We start from the raw sequence: 15,384 nt of genomic DNA, 5'->3' as shown, positions 1-15,384 counted from the left end.
TTGGCAATTAAAAAAAAAAAGTGTTGTTTTTTTTTTAAAGAGATGAGACCTTTAAGAGGTTATTGGGGCCATCAGGACTCTGCCTTCATGAATGGATTAATGCTGTTATCACAGAAGTACATTTTTTATCTCAGCAATGGGTTCTTTATAAAAGGCCAAGTTCAAATATCTCTTTATAAAAGGCCAAGTTCAAATATCTCTCCTGCCCTCTCACCCTCCAACATGGGAGAATGCGGCAAGAAGACCCTAACCAAATGACAGAGCCTTGATCTCGGAATCCCTGGCCTCAAGAACTGGAAGAAAATAAGTATCTGTTCTTTATAAATTATCCAGTCTCAGGTGTTCCACTACAGGAGCATAAACACCCTAAGATAGATAGATTATCTGGGAACCCAACAGTCATATCTCTGTAGGTAACAGTTTTGACAATTCCTAAACCTTCTTGTGACATTCTTGGAGTCAAGAAGAATAAAAGTGGGGTACATATAAAGATAGTACTGTTGCTACTTGAAAATTTATATTTTAAGAGTATTTATGGTTAAACAAAAACTTACTCATTTATTAGATGTCAAATACTAATTGATAGAGGCTTGAAGCATTGAATAATGAGAGAGGTCCACTCAAGAAACGTGACTAACAATATCCAACAAGGTTTATTCATAGTCCTATCTCTTATTAACTTTCTATCATCAAAGGGATAAAAACTCATAGGTATTAATATGAAAACTTGGAAATTATCCAAAGCTTGATTCAAAGAGCTCTACAGACTGGAATGCTAGAAACATGTGCTACAACTCGCAAAATCAGTTTTTAGATTAATGGAAAAATACTTATTTATTTTTTAAATTTTTATAAAAGTAAATGTTCATGGCTTAAAAAGCCAAAGGCATAGTTCTAAACCAGCTGGGCTTGGTGGCTGACACCTATAATCCCAGCAGTTTGGGAGGCCAAGGCAGGAGGATCATTTGTGGCCGAGAGGTCTTGCTATGTTGTCCAAGATCAGCCTTTCTCTTTTCTCTTTTCTAGAAGGAAAAGTTGGGGGCGGGGGGAGGCAGGGACAGAGAGGAGGAGGTAGATCAGTTGCCTGTCCTATACTCCTCTATGTTTTCTCTAGTTTTTCTTCCCACAGGCAACCATTTTTGACTCTGTATGACTTTTTGTCTTGGAATTTACACATCTCCATACTTCAGAAGGTATCCACTGACTTCCTGTTATGATAGATGAGGATTTCACTCTCTTACCCAGACACTGTAGTTATACAACAGTTTTTGGTTTAACTAATATTCAATGCTGACGTTATTCTGCCAATATGAATATCATTCACCACTGGACATTTTAATATACTAATAATAATTAAGACTATTCTTTCTTATTTTTGTTTTCCTTGCAGTTTATAACTGCATTGCTTTTTCATTTCCTCAGTTTTCACTGGGCCTGTGGCTAATTAATTCCACAATTTCTAAAACCTCTCAGCACAATCTTCCACAAGGTTATACCAGCCTCCAATGTTTTCTTCCAGACACTTCCAGACATCTTCCCTCTTCCGCACGGGCCGTTCTTAGGATTGCTGCACAGCTGACATTGTGGGTCTACAATTCAACCCTTCCTGGTTTGGACCTACTGTTTAATATATCCTAGGTCTTCTTCCTTCTTGTCTTCAGGATTTTACATGATTTTCCTTCTGAGAAAATGTTCAGGAAGATTTAGTTTTTGAAACTTTGAATGCCTGGAAATCCTCTTTTTCTACCCTTATAAATGATGAATGGCTTAGATAAGTATCAAATTCTAGGTTGGAAATAATTTTCACTACCTTTCTCTGAAGTGCATCCATCATTCGTCTTTTTGGTGGCCAGGGAAATGCACTGCTCAGTTACCCTGCTATAAGGAACATGGCTAACTGCTGTCCCATTGTAACCATCACTGCAGGTGGGCCTGAAGCCGTGCTCCTCATAGGCTACTCTCATGTGCTTGAGCACCAGGGGCACTGATGCAGACGCATTCCTGCAAGACGTGGACTCTTCCAATGGGCAACCTGACTCAGAGTCCAGCAGCCTAGCAGGATCTTTCTGTGACCTGCACTGCCCTCAGGAAGTTTTCCCTTCAAGTCCTTCCTCCTGTAGCCTATGTACCCACACAGGTGTTGGAGATGCATGATGATCTAAAGGCCTTCTCTGCCTCCTTCTCCTTTATCCTTCACAGTTCTCTCCCCAATACATTTCTTGCCCATCTAATCTATCTTGACCCAGGCTAACACAAGTGGAGTTGGGGAACCAGCTCACTGACTTCCTGGAAGGCAGAGAGAACACCATTTTCTTTGAAGAAATGATATGTAGGGGCAGTCTCCTGGCACAATGGGTCCCCAGTTGCTAAATATTTCACCAGTGGTAACCTGGGAAAGCCTCTTTGTGGAAGGCAATGCTGTTACAGGAACAATGATTGAGGAGATTGTGCGTCTCCTGGTTGGTATATTGTATTAAAACTCTACAGAGATTGTGAAAGCAACTCAAATGCCCCCCAACCCATGAATGGATTAACAAACTGTGGCACATGTATACCATGGAGTGCTATTCAGCCATAAAAAAAAAAAAAAAAAATGGTGACTTTACATCTTTTGTGTTTACCTGCATGAAGTTAAAACATATTCCTCTCAGTAAATACAACAAAAATGGAAAAACAAGTATTCTATGTACCCAATACTAATATGTATAAATAACCACATGCTCACATAAAAGATGAAACGCAAATATAGTCTAGCAAAGGAGAGGAGAGAGAAGAAAGAGGAGGGAGAGGAGGGGGATTGGTGGGAGGCGGGAGGACAATTGGCCGGATCTCACCCAGTGTGCACAAGGTGAGGGTGTTCAGCATGCCCCCTGGGGGAAGGGTTCAACTACAACTTTAACCTCACCTTAGAACTGAAAACAATGTAACCTAAACATTTGTACCTTCATATTAATTTGAAAAAAAGATAATTCTACAGAGATATAATGAGAAGCTAAGAGCCACTAACAGACAGTTAAAGGCCCAACCTGACAGTCAGAGGGGCTCTTGGGCAGCTTACCTAGAGGCCTCTCCCCTGCAGCGGAGAAGCACAGGCAACTTAGTAGCAGGCTCAAGACCTGATGGAGCTGCATCGGAGGAGGGATGTTTAAGTGATCAGCCAAGGCAGGTCTGTTATTTCAAGGTCAAGGTCCTAGTTGGAAAAATCTGGGTCTATGAAACATGGGGTGCCGTTGCCCCAGAGAAGGCTGGCTCTTCGGCCTCTCTGGAATCCTTGGAGCTTGCAGTGGTGGCCCATCCTTCCCCAGGAAGAGACAGCACCTCCCTATGCTGAAGAGGCTTCTCCTCTAACAGGAGAGGAGAGACATCAACACCGGGGATTAGGGCGCTACGGGAGCCCGAGGGGGGCTGCGAGGACTGAACTCTGGGCGGCCTTAACCCGGGAACTGGAATATAAGGCAGGATGAGAAAGAAGTCTAGGGGGTGCTTTCCCCAGAGTGGCAGGACCCCCAGGGGACACAGAAGACGTGCTGCTGGGAAGGCTCTGGAAGCCTGTGGAAAGCGACGCCCAATGAGGGACAGCTGCAAACGCCGACGGTCCCCCGATGGTTGAGAAAAGCAGGCAGGCTGGACCCCTGCATCATGGAGGCCAAGCAACCACAGAGGACCGTGTCCCCAGGAGTCTCACACAGAGAGAAAACCATTCACCAGACCATCATTCACCAAATACGCTAAATCCAGGTGCACCAGTGTCACTAAGAAATTCAGTGGCCCCGCTCCTCTCCAGGCCAGGCTGACGCTCAGGGAGGTGGTCACAGAGCTGGGCCTGCTGCCCCTCCATGGGGCTGCTGAGACCACGAAGTAATAAAGGCCAGGCAGTGAGCGGTGCTTACAACTCCGTCCTCCATGAAGATGACTCATAGGACACAGCAAAATAAAAAGAGATGACCTTTGCCCAATTCTCACACTTAGCCAGTTTTCCCATCTATTGCTGACAGAAGAGGTGGCCAGGTCCCTGGGAGGTGGGTCCCTAGGGACTGCAGCAGGCCTGCCCTGTAATGACTCCCCCAGCACTTCCCTCTTATATGGCCATGGATGTCCTTCAGTTCTAGGAAGTGTTCTGAAACGACTTCATTATTTCACTTACCTACTGCTGTGGAATAAACCACCTGCAATTTAGGGGACAATAAGAATTTATTTTCTTTTCTCTTGATTCTGTGAGTTAACTGGGCTTAGCTGGGCAAGCCCTGTCCTGGGCACACATGCCAGGGAAGGTGTCCCTGGGGAAAGGAAGGACAGAGGCTGGGGAGAGCCAGCCCAGCCCAGCAGCCATCCTGCGCTCAGTTCTATGCATGCTTAATGCCACAGCAGAGATGTGCAAAAAGTATAATACACCTGGCTGATTCTTCTTAACAATAAACCATGGCAACTTTTTTATAATCCTACCTCAAGACTTTAATAGACAAGTCGTGTTCCACTGTATGAGCGAACCTCTATTCCTTTACCAGCCACCTTCATTCATTTAGGTTATGTCCAATTTTTAAGCATAATCCACTACCTATATTAAACTTCCTCTTACCTTTACACATTGAAGGTGAAACTGAAGAAGATTAAAAGTTCAAAAATAAGCTACAAAAGGAGGGGACAGGAGACATCTGGCTTAACAGCAGTTCACAAGGAGGAAAGAAAACTTGAGAGCTTTTAGCTGGCTACTGCACTAACTTGAGTCTGCTGTGAGGTGACAGCCAAAATTTTTAATGCAGCCTTGGACGTTATGAACATAATTCCACATCCAGAACAAGAAATGTAATCACACAAGACTCCCCTGAACATGTGGGCACTGCTCGGTTCTACACAGCAAACGTTCAGAAAGACCTTGGGAATTCCCGGGTTTTCTTGTCCAGCTTCTTGTGCCTTCCAAGGGACCATATGCTGTGGTGTGAATGGCCACACTGTCCCACCTGCTCAGATTCTGCAGGGGCTGTTTCAGAGAAAGACACGGTGCCCTTCTTAGCCTACCCAGCCCAGCAGTAGCACCCACTGCCTATTTTTGTAAATGAAATTTTATTGGAACCCAGCTGTGCCCCTTCATTGACACGTGGCCTGTAGCTGCTCTCACGCCACCACTACCGAGCCTAGCACCAGTGACAGTGGATGCTGCAGGATCCGCAAAGCCCGTTACTTAGCCCTGCACAGAAAGGGTGCTGCCTCTGAGCCTCTGATTCCATCAGTAGAGTTTTCCTTCCCTGGGCACCCCTACCTCTTTAACCTACCTTTTTTTCCCTGTGTCCCCCCTAGAGAAGCTACATATTTATCTTAGGGCACTTAGACACTTTATTGTAATTATTTGACAACTATCTCTCTCCTACGAATCCATGAGCGATATGAGGGCGAGGGTCTTAACTTTATTCCTCTTTGTGTGGCAACCTAAGTGAGTCCCGCCACCCTAAACCCCAGCCCTTCCTGCAGTAGGGTGGGGGTGGGGGGTACGCTGCAGAATCAGAGAAGAGTCTTTTGTCCTCTGTCAGCACAGACAGACTTGGCAATACGACCCTAGCCAGAAAGGCATAAAGAGGTCTCTGTGTTCGAGGCCCCCTAACAGCCCAGGCCAGGTAAACAGGAGGAACCAGATCCTCTCCAGCCCAGTGAGTGTACTTTTGGTAAGAAGACCCTGTCTATGAATTGTGTTTGAGTTTGACTTCAGACAATGGCAGGTAGAATGTCCCTGAATCCAGAGAAGGAGATCCCTACCACCATCCCCTCACCTTGCTGAGCCGGCAGAAAGGCCTGACGTGGGCCGGACTCAGGGCACTAACTAAGGGAATGGGCTGAAGGAGAGGACCACAGGATGAGGAATCCGAAGAGCAGAAGGGGGTCAGGCAGGAAGAGGAGGCACACCCCCAAAGGCTCTGCAAGGGCCTTTAGGCCGCCGGCCTGGCCTCCCACCCTCCCTCCTCTGCTGTGGCTTTGCTCACAAAAAGAGCCCTTTAAATAGACCTCAGGAGCCAGGGAGGGAGACCTCCCACCCCTTGTCAACTACACCTACCACAGAGGACCCTGAACCCTCCCTGCTTAGGGAGAGAGAAAGGTCAACTTTCTGTTCCCTTCCCTCCACCTTACTTTCCCTGTCAGAAGACAGAAAGCCCTATTAATAGGGGACACTCGTATTCTCAGAATTCAACACTGCACCTGCCTGCCACATGGCAGGGTCTGGAAATGTCCCTGATGAAATGTCCAGTCCCTCTAAGTCGTCTTGAAGCAGATATTAGCATGAAGTAGAAAACACAGTGGCCTTTTCAAAGGTGTGTGAACTGTCTCACCAAAGAGTGACTCGTTTTATTCTATGAGACTTAGGAAGGCAAGGAGCTAACCGGATGCACCCTTAGGGCAGCAGGTTTCCCTTCAACATAAAGAATAAGTTAAGTGGAATTGAACCTCTTGCTGCAAAGACTCAAACAGAAGCTGATGACCCCTGCAAAGCCACTGCAAGGATCTGTCCTGGGAAGAGATCTGACTCGGGATTTTCTAGACCCCTTCTAATCCTAACATTCTAATTTTCAAATAAAAGTGCACTTATATACATAGAAACAACATTTGCTTAGCAATTAAATATAAACTTAATGCACAGCACTGCTTTCAATTTGAGTATTTTGTTGAATTATAATGATACTGGTTCACGAATGATGTTCTGACATCCATACTTCAAACAATTCTATTTAATAAAAAAAATCTGACTGCAGGATATTTACCTTTAGTTAATATATCAAATTATATCAGTCATAAACCTTAGGAATAGTACTTTGGGAGGCCAAGCAGGTGGATCACTTGAGCTTAGGAGTTCGAGACCAGCCTGAGCAAGAATGAGACCCCATCTCTACTAAAAACAGAAAAACTAGCCGGGCTTAGTGATAGGTGCCTGTAGTTCCAGCTACTTAAGAGGCTGAGGCAAGATGATCACTTAAACCCAGCAGTTTGAGGTTGCTGTGAGCTATGGGGCCAGGGTAACAGAGTGAGACTGTCTTTAAAAATAAGATTAAAAACAATAGGTTATCCCAAAAATAATTTAATAGGCTTGGCACCCATAGCACAATGGTTATAGCATCAGCCACATCCACTGAGTGTCATGGGTTCAAACCCAGCCTGGGCCAGCTAAAACAACAATGACAACTGCAACAAGAAAATAGCCAGGCATTGTGGCAGGCACCTGTAGTCCCAGCTACTTGGGAGGCTGAGACAGGAGACTCACTTATGCCCAGGAGTTTGAACCGTGACGCCATGGCACTCTACCCAGGGCGACAACTTGAGACTCTGTCTCAAAGAAAAATAATAATAATAATTTGATAGTCTTTGGTCAGAAGCTATTGAAATAATTTCTAAGAAGACAGAAACTAAGAAGCCAAGTGAGGCTACTATTGTTAGTGTATTTGTCTAATTCCTTTCTTTCTTTTCTTCTAAACAACTTGAGGGCCATTTTTCAAGCACCTTTGCTATTATTGCTACTATTATTGTAAAATGTAAAAATATATTCTCAAACCCTGATGAAGTGTATAATTTGGTTTTAATTTTCACAACATGCCTGGGAGTTAGGCAATGTGGTGGAGACTGCTGGTTGTCCTGAAGGCTCTGTTCCTGTCTGATTTCAACATAATAGAATCATTTACTGAGCACATGGCTCCTCAGGGGACAATAGTTCCCAGACCCCTCTGCAACAGGACCAAGTTCTGCTCATGGGACAGTGATGGGTACAGCTCCAGGTCAGGCACTGAAGAGGCCATCCTCTTTCCTTGTCTACCAGATGAAACTGGGATATTACTTGTTCTGAAAACCAAAAGTTCAAAGGTTATGTACATAATCTGGCTAGGAAATTTTTCACTACTCTCCGTCACTCTTTAAAGCTCCTTCTCTGTGTGAGAAAGCAGCCTGCACATACAATATGCAATTCACAAGAAAGAAAATGGGCATAATGAAACCAGAAGAAATTTTACATCTACATTTGTTCATTTATTAAAAATTACATCAAATACTTCCTCTGTGCCAAGTACTGAGATAAATGCTAAACATTTAAAAATAAATGTGATATGTAGTCTGTGCTCTCAAAGAGCCACAATTGAGTAATGATCCATTCCACCTGCGGTTATTGCAAAATGAGGGTATTTGAGTCAAGTCCTTGAAGGAATATAAGAGTTTATCCCAAAATAGAGGAGAGAAAATGCATAGGAATCCTTCAGATTAATTTTTGCCCATAATATAACAAAGTAGAGCACATAAGATGCACATTATGTTTATCTGTTTAAATATAGATTCCGAGAAAGCGTGGGTGTGAACACTTCAGTAGCAGTATGGATTTTTACTTACCTAAGCTTTATTTCTTGTCCTCCCAATAGGCAATAGGCATTCTATTCTCCTACTACAGCTAACATTTCCTTTATTCCTTAATAAAGGCAACATTCATTGACACAAATTAATAAAATTCTAGTTTACAGCAATGATGTATTTTGAAAAAATAAGAGAACTCCAAGTTTTCTGTGTGCAAAAGCCAAGACTGGCAACATATTCAGGCACCACCATCGTGTGTTCATTCATCTTACGCCTAAGAAATGCTCACTGACATTATTTAAATGCTTCTTAGCTTAAGATTTTCTTTCTTTTCTTCACCTCAAAGTAATAAACATTGTTAAAATGTTGCTATGATTTGGAAATTAGTAGTTTTTTTTCCTACTTTAAATTTTTCCTTGGACTTGACTGTAACACTCAGAAAAGCACTGTTCAATCAGACATTGGAAGAGGAGTAAGCTAAGCCCTTGGGGAGGTATTGTTAACTATTTCTGACTAAACACACTATTGAATTCAGTTGTATTCTATAAAACGCATTCGTTTTCAACCTAGTTGTTTGTTGTAGCAATGCAGCAAATCCATTTTAAATGAGAGGAAATTTTGTAAAGTGCTTCTCAAACGTACACAGCATATAATTTGAGCATATAGATAGCACACAAATTCCTTACACTTATTACTTGGGCAATGAAAATTTAATCAGATAACAAAGCCCCTTCCCATATATACTCCCAAAGCTATCAGAAAGACTTCACCCCCCAGTTCCTTTCTGAAAACCTCTTCACTTAAGGAATTGTTCGGTTTATGGAGGGTCAAAAAGCAGAAAACTGATGAAATAAAAGGAAGAGTGTGGTTGGAGGCAGAGAATGAGCAAAGCACAGCATGGGAGTCCACAGAAGGAAGAGATAGCATTCAGGCGTGAGCCAGTCCTTGAAGAGCACATGGGACTTTAATAAGCAGAGACACTGTCTCGCTCACACATAATGATGCCCCAGAGAACATCGGTCACGGCGGGTGACACAGGGCAGGGTAGAAGCAAGAACGCCAGCTGCAAGACAGCAAGAGGACGGTGGCGTGAACCTCAGTTACAGCTGCAAATAAGGGGAGAAATGCTTTGATTCTGGACACATTCTGGAAGTAAGTGGAGCTGCAGGGCTAGTTGTAGAAACAAGATGTGAAAGAAAGAGAAGAGTTAAGATTTGAGGCCCAACCAACTGAGGATTGGACTTGGCCTAAGACAGGAGGTGGGTAGAGGAGTCGGGTGTGGGGTGTGTTCAGTGTGACATGCCTCTTAGACATCCAAGTGGAGAAGGCAGTTGTCTACCCAAGTCTGGAGCTCAGGGAAGGCCTGGCTGGAGATTCAAAATTTGGGGCATCAGGATGTAGATGGCCTTCAAAGGGATCACCTGAAGCAAATCTGGACAAGAGGCTTCAGGACAGAGCTGTGGGCCGTCCACTATATATAGTCAGCTGAGGAGGAATTGCTAGGGAGCTGAAAAGAGAGGCAAGAGAAGGGGAGGAGGATCTGGAAGCCAAGTGAGAAGTGCTTCAAGGAATGGTGTGGACAAATGCTGCGGAGAGGTCACCTAAGATGTGGGCACTGATGCTAACGCTCAGTCCCATTAATGCCTGAATTATTATCTCCTATCCCTGGTTCCTTACTCAAAAGAAGTTTTCCTTTTCACAGATTCCTTGCACAGATATTTGCAAGGTCTGGGGGGGTGGGGGGGGAGGTGCAAAAGAGAGAGAAGGGGACACATGTGCCCTCGACTGGTAACTGGGTTCTGGTCCTCTTAGAATGCAGGCGCTGGACTCTCCAACTACAGGCCTTACTGCTGGTTTGGGCTGGTGGTGGGGGAGGGTGGATAAAGTACCTTCTTTCAAGGGCCATGAGAGCTGAGCAGTTTATCTTCAAGTCAGAGAAAGAAGGCATGTCCTCCCTCTGGCTTTTACTCAGATGAGCAAAGCAGCCCAGGCTCTAAGTTCTGCAGGGGAGTCCTTCCAGTTTCTCTTCTCTTTCTGCCTCGTATTTATTTTTGTCCAGGCTCACACTGGTACCAGGAACTCACAAAAGAACACCAAGATCTCCCTTCTGAGCAAGGTCCCCAGCTGCATTATTTGGCCTGCAGTTCCTCTGGCCTGCCTCCTGTCCTGAGGCCATCAGGCAATGATTCTTGAATCTTAGGTGGTCTCTGCAGGGCGTCTCCTTAGCCCATTCCTAAAGTAGTGGCATGGGGTGGGGTCCTGGCCTGCTTCAGCCCTTCACCAGCATCAGGTCCCTGAAAGCAAATGACTAAGCTAAAGGCTCAGTGGCCCCTAAGTCTGTGCAAAAGCAGTATCAGAGCCTTAGCTGAAATGTCCTATGAGAAAAACCCACAGAATATGTTGTATCATTTTTTTAGATTATCAAAACTTTTGTATCTCTCCTCTCCTCCACATGCACACAAAAAAGAGAACATTGAAAAGAGAATGAAAGTGCCTCACACTTTAACAAAATTAATTCAGGATGCTTTCTTTGATAGTGGTAACTTATTTCTAAATAAGACACAAGAAGGACTAAATGCCAAACCCAAAGAAATCTGAAAGCAAAATTAATATTTTACAGCAACTAACGTTTTGTTTGCAGCATCAGCAAAACCAAGTATCCAACTGTTACTAATTTCTTATAAATACAAAGTCCACCGCATTTCTGAGCAGGATGGTTAGTGTTTGGCAATTTTTTGTGTTTGTAAGGACTCAAAAACATAACTGAAAAGATAACCAGAGGGCCGAGAGTGGGCACAGATCTAAAACATGTTGATTATTTAAAACACCAGAGTACCAAAGAGTTCGTGAATCCCTATCTTTTAAGTCACTATAACAATTGACTATTTGGTATACACAGAGTTTATTATATGCACTCTAATAAACAGAACTTGTATGATTTAAGTCTCCAGTAGTGATTTAATAGGTCTATTAGATTCTCTAGCTGATGCACTAATCTCTCATTTGTTGCTGGTATGAACTGATAATTTGCTTATGTTTTCTTCAAAAGCTGAGACCCTTCTTCCCATAGTTTTCCTATCATCAACTATCACTGGCAGTATTTAGGGTTTTTTATTCCTTAAAAGGACTGACAAACTGAAAAAGTTTAAGAATCTCTACTCTAAAGTATCAGTAGGAAAAGATATACATCAATATGAAACCATTTGAATCACAATTTTTCAAAACAAATACAACATTCTTTTATGACTGGTGGTAGGAAACAGGTTTTGTGGAGCTAACGTACCATCTACTTTAGCCATTATTACATTACCAGTAGCTCAGAGCACTAAGTCACCTCAACAACCCAATACTGTTTTGCTCATATTATCTATGGCTTTAATTGTTTAGAGATGGTCTTCACATTGGATTTGTTCAGAATATGTGGCTAAATTCTAGATTTAAAAATAGGTCTCCCAGTAGGCCTACAAGTCACCAAAGCAGGGTATCAAAAACTGCACATTTAAGTACTTTTATTAGAATGTTTGTACAAATACATAAAATATTCTACCTTGATACAAAACCCTGTACAAAACCTACCAACAACTAATATCATTGTAAATGAACCCAAACCAATGGTACCTAAATTTGAGCCCTAAATCAAGGAGAAAAAATAGAAAGAAATATTTGTGAGACAGCTTTGTCATGGCATGTCAATACTTCCTTATGTGAAAATAGAAATCTTTTGTACAAGGGTGTTAAAATTAATTTTGCCAGGTTAGTAATCTCTTATGGGAGGAAGCCTTTCAACTGGAGAGAGCAATGTGGACATACAGATGTTGTGGAACATAATCTACATCACCCTGCAGTTGTTTCTGCATTTTTATGCCCAGGGTTAAGATTGCATAAAGTGGTCGTGGCCCCCCAGGTGATGAAGCAGTGTTGGTGAATGCGGGTCCCTACCCTGCCTCGGAAGGGACCTCCAAACACAGCAAACCTGACTCTCCAAGGGAGATGAGATTTTGACACTCACAGGAGTGTGAATCTGTGCCACAAGCAAGACAGATCTTGCTGGATTAACACTGCACTCCTGACCCGGCAGACAGTCAAGCTGTCTGTGCGGCTTGCAAACAAGCCACACTCCTCTTTCCCTACCAGAAGTAAATCCTCCCTGCCCTTGGCTCTAGGGATTCTCCAACACCCAGAAAAAGGAGTTTTCTTTCCTGACAGGAGAAAATAATTCCCATTTCCTTTTGACAAACTGGCTCCAAGGAGCACTCACTCGTGCGCCCACTTGGGATTTCCTTCTCACTCCTAATTCTACACCTTCCCCGGGAAGCCCGAGCTGCTGCTCAGTTCCTGCCCGGGTGCAAACGCAAGGTGACCTCACAAATGTGTTCAGGTGAGGCCTCGTCTGAGCTGGAGACGCAGGCCGGCGCTCTCCCTGCATGGCCCTTCGGCTGGCCCCTCGCACTCACCAGGAGGAGGTTGTGCGCCACCAGGTACCCGAGCCGCGGGCTGCCCCGGACGCCGGGGGCCAGGCGCCCGGTGGCGTAGCCGTGCCAGGCCACCACGTAGGGGTTGTCGATCGTGATCCAGTACTTGACCTGGGCACCGAAGTGGCGGAAGCAGAGCTCCGCGTAATCCCTGAAATGGTCAGCCAGGGCGCGGTTGGCCCAGCCGCCGTAGGCGTCCTGCAGGCGCTGGGGAAGGTCCCAGTGGTACAAGGTCACCACCGGCTGCACGCCCAGCTCCCGCAGCCGCTCCAGCAGGCGCCGATAGTAGCGCAGCCCCTCGCGGTTGGGGGCGCCCGCGGTGCCATTGGGGAGCACCCGCGCCCAGGAGATGGAGAAGCGGTAGTGGGTGACCCCGAGCTCGCGCAGCGCCTCCGTGTCGCGGAAGACGTTGTTGTAGCCGTCACTGGCCACGTCCCCGGTGGCGAGCGGGACCGGCGACGGGGCACCCGAAGGGAGGTCGGCGATCTGGGGGCCTCCCTTTGGCGCCGCGGGGTGGTGGGTGAACGTGTCCCAGATGGACGCCCCCTTGCCATGCTGCCGCCAGCCGCCTTCAGTCTGGTAGGCGGCGCTGCCTACGGCCCAGAAGAAGCCGTCGGGGAACGTGTCGTGGAAGAGGCCGGTGGCCTCCGGGGCGGGAGGGTGAGCGAAGCGCGCCCAGGTCTGAGCGCCGTCGCCGGGGTCTGCGCGCAGGCGGCGGCCGCCCAGGGCCAGCAGCAGCAGCAGCGACAGCGGCGGCGGTGGCCGCGGGCGGCGCGGCGGGGCGCTGGCGGGCATGCTGCGCGGGAGCCGGGCGCCGGGGTCCCGCGCCGTGCCCCTTTATGCCGGCGCCCCGCCGCTCCCGCCCGTCCCCCGCCGGCGCGCCCACCCCCGCTCCCCGGCGGGCCCGGCTGGCAATGATTACCTGCCAGCGGGCGTCTGCCTCCGCCCTGGCATAGGGGGCGCAAAGGGCGAGGGGCGCCCCGGGAGGGAGCGCGGCTCCGCAAGGTGCGGCAGGCGCCGCTGGCGGACGTCGGAGAAACGGCACCTGCTGCTTCCTGCCGCCCGGAGCCGCTCAGGGTGTCGGGCGACCCTCCAGTTAGAGGCCGTGGAGCGGAGTTCGTCGAGGAGTGAAGGCGGCGGGACCGACTTGGGCACCGGGTACTCGTTTGGCCCTCGCGGAGCGTCGGCGGGGAAGCACTTGTTCAACCTTTTCTCCCACTCGGAGGCTGAGAGACGCTCTGGGTTGACATCGCTGGGGCCGATTAGGAACTAGCTGGACTCCTAGAGGGACGGTCGGGTGGGGAGAGCCAAGTCCACACTTGACGGTGCGCTGCAAGAAGGGGATTTCCTCTCAGATGAGACGCTAGCTAGCGGGGGCGCAACTCACCGGTGCTGGGGGTCGGACGACCCTTTCTCGGCCCCCCAGTCTACGAGACCTTTGAGGAAGATAAGTAGATTTATGAGTTGCATTGGGACTTTGCTTTACTCTCCCTTTTATTGTTATCTTTTAATCATTTCAGATCAGTATTTGTTCCTTAATTAGATCTCAATTTCCTGGTATACTGGGTGAATTTCAAATCACATTTGTCGGTCTTCTCCAAGAGAAAAAAGGAACAGGGGGGCGGTGCCAGTGGCTCGGTGAGTAGGGCGCTGGCCCCATATACTGAACGTGGCGGGTTCAAATCCGGCCCCCGTCAAAAACTGCAAAAAAAAATATTTTTTTTTAGCTTTAAGTAAATCTCAGTCATCTTTATTAGGCTTTTGCATCTTTTTTTATAAATAATCGCGTTTTGCCTTTCAGCTCTGACTTCGCAAGTAACTTACGTGTGCAAAATTGTGCCACAACTATGCTAGAGTGGTCCCTGGGTCACGCATTTGCCACTTGCTGTGGAGAGAAACCCCCACATCATAATAAAGCCACGAGGTTTTCTTTCTTTCTTTCTTTTTTTTTTTTTTTTTTTTTTTTTGCAGTTTTTGGTCGGGGCCTGGTTTGAACATGCCACCTCTGGTATATGGGGCCAGTGCCCTGCTCCTTGAACCACAGGCACCGCCCAGAGCCATGAGGTTTTCTTTCCAGTTGCCAAAGAGCCCTTTTGACAGAAGTTGTGAGCCACAGGGTCCATTTGTATGCAGGCGTATGGGTTTGTGAATGACTGACATACATTTGGGGAGGAGCAGGCTTTGGCCTTGTGATTGGAGACGGGGACCATCTCTCAAGTTTCCTCCTCTATAAAGTGAGGATGGCCTATCTGCACAAAGGTGACTCAAAAGGTGGAAAGCCCAGAGCAGTGAAAGATTCACTAATGTCTACCTCACTATCCAATAAGTTGTGCCTCCAGGACTAAGGTCCTCCCCCAGGTGCAGCCATTCTCCTCCGGCAGTCATCTTCCCTGCGTTGTTTCATACAAATTTAAGCCAATAAAGTTTTAAACCTTGCAGATGCCGGTACGTCTATTAATTCCCTTGAAATGTAATGTAAGCACACAAAAAATTATCCCAGTATCTTATTAAATATTCCAACCCCGGCTAGCATATAATATCATGATTAGTAAAATTAAGTGTCAGACTGGAACAAAGACTTACCGCTATTCTGTTAAAA

The 15,384-nt window shown here is 46.3% G+C and overlaps 1 protein-coding gene across 2 annotated transcripts in view; it reads right to left on the bottom strand.

Moving 5' to 3' along the window:
- The window catches only part of KL (klotho), a 49,222-nt gene extending 35,522 nt beyond the window's left edge, over positions 1-13,700 (bottom strand). The window contains exon 1 of one of the 2 annotated variants that reach the window (XM_053563897.1): positions 12,768-13,700. In XM_053563897.1, the coding sequence (XP_053419872.1) occupies positions 12,768-13,580 (813 nt within the window). In that variant the 5' untranslated portion in view covers positions 13,581-13,700. The remainder of the gene's footprint in view (positions 1-12,767) is intronic. The other variant, XM_053563896.1, reaches the window with a different exon arrangement.
- Between the last annotated feature and the right edge of the window lie 1,684 nt (positions 13,701-15,384).

Source organism: Nycticebus coucang, chromosome 15 (assembly GCF_027406575.1).
Source record: "Nycticebus coucang isolate mNycCou1 chromosome 15, mNycCou1.pri, whole genome shotgun sequence".
Taxonomy (NCBI): domain Eukaryota; kingdom Metazoa; phylum Chordata; class Mammalia; order Primates; family Lorisidae; genus Nycticebus; species Nycticebus coucang.
Note: the sequence above shows the minus strand (reverse complement) of the source record. Positions and strands in the feature narration are given on the sequence as shown.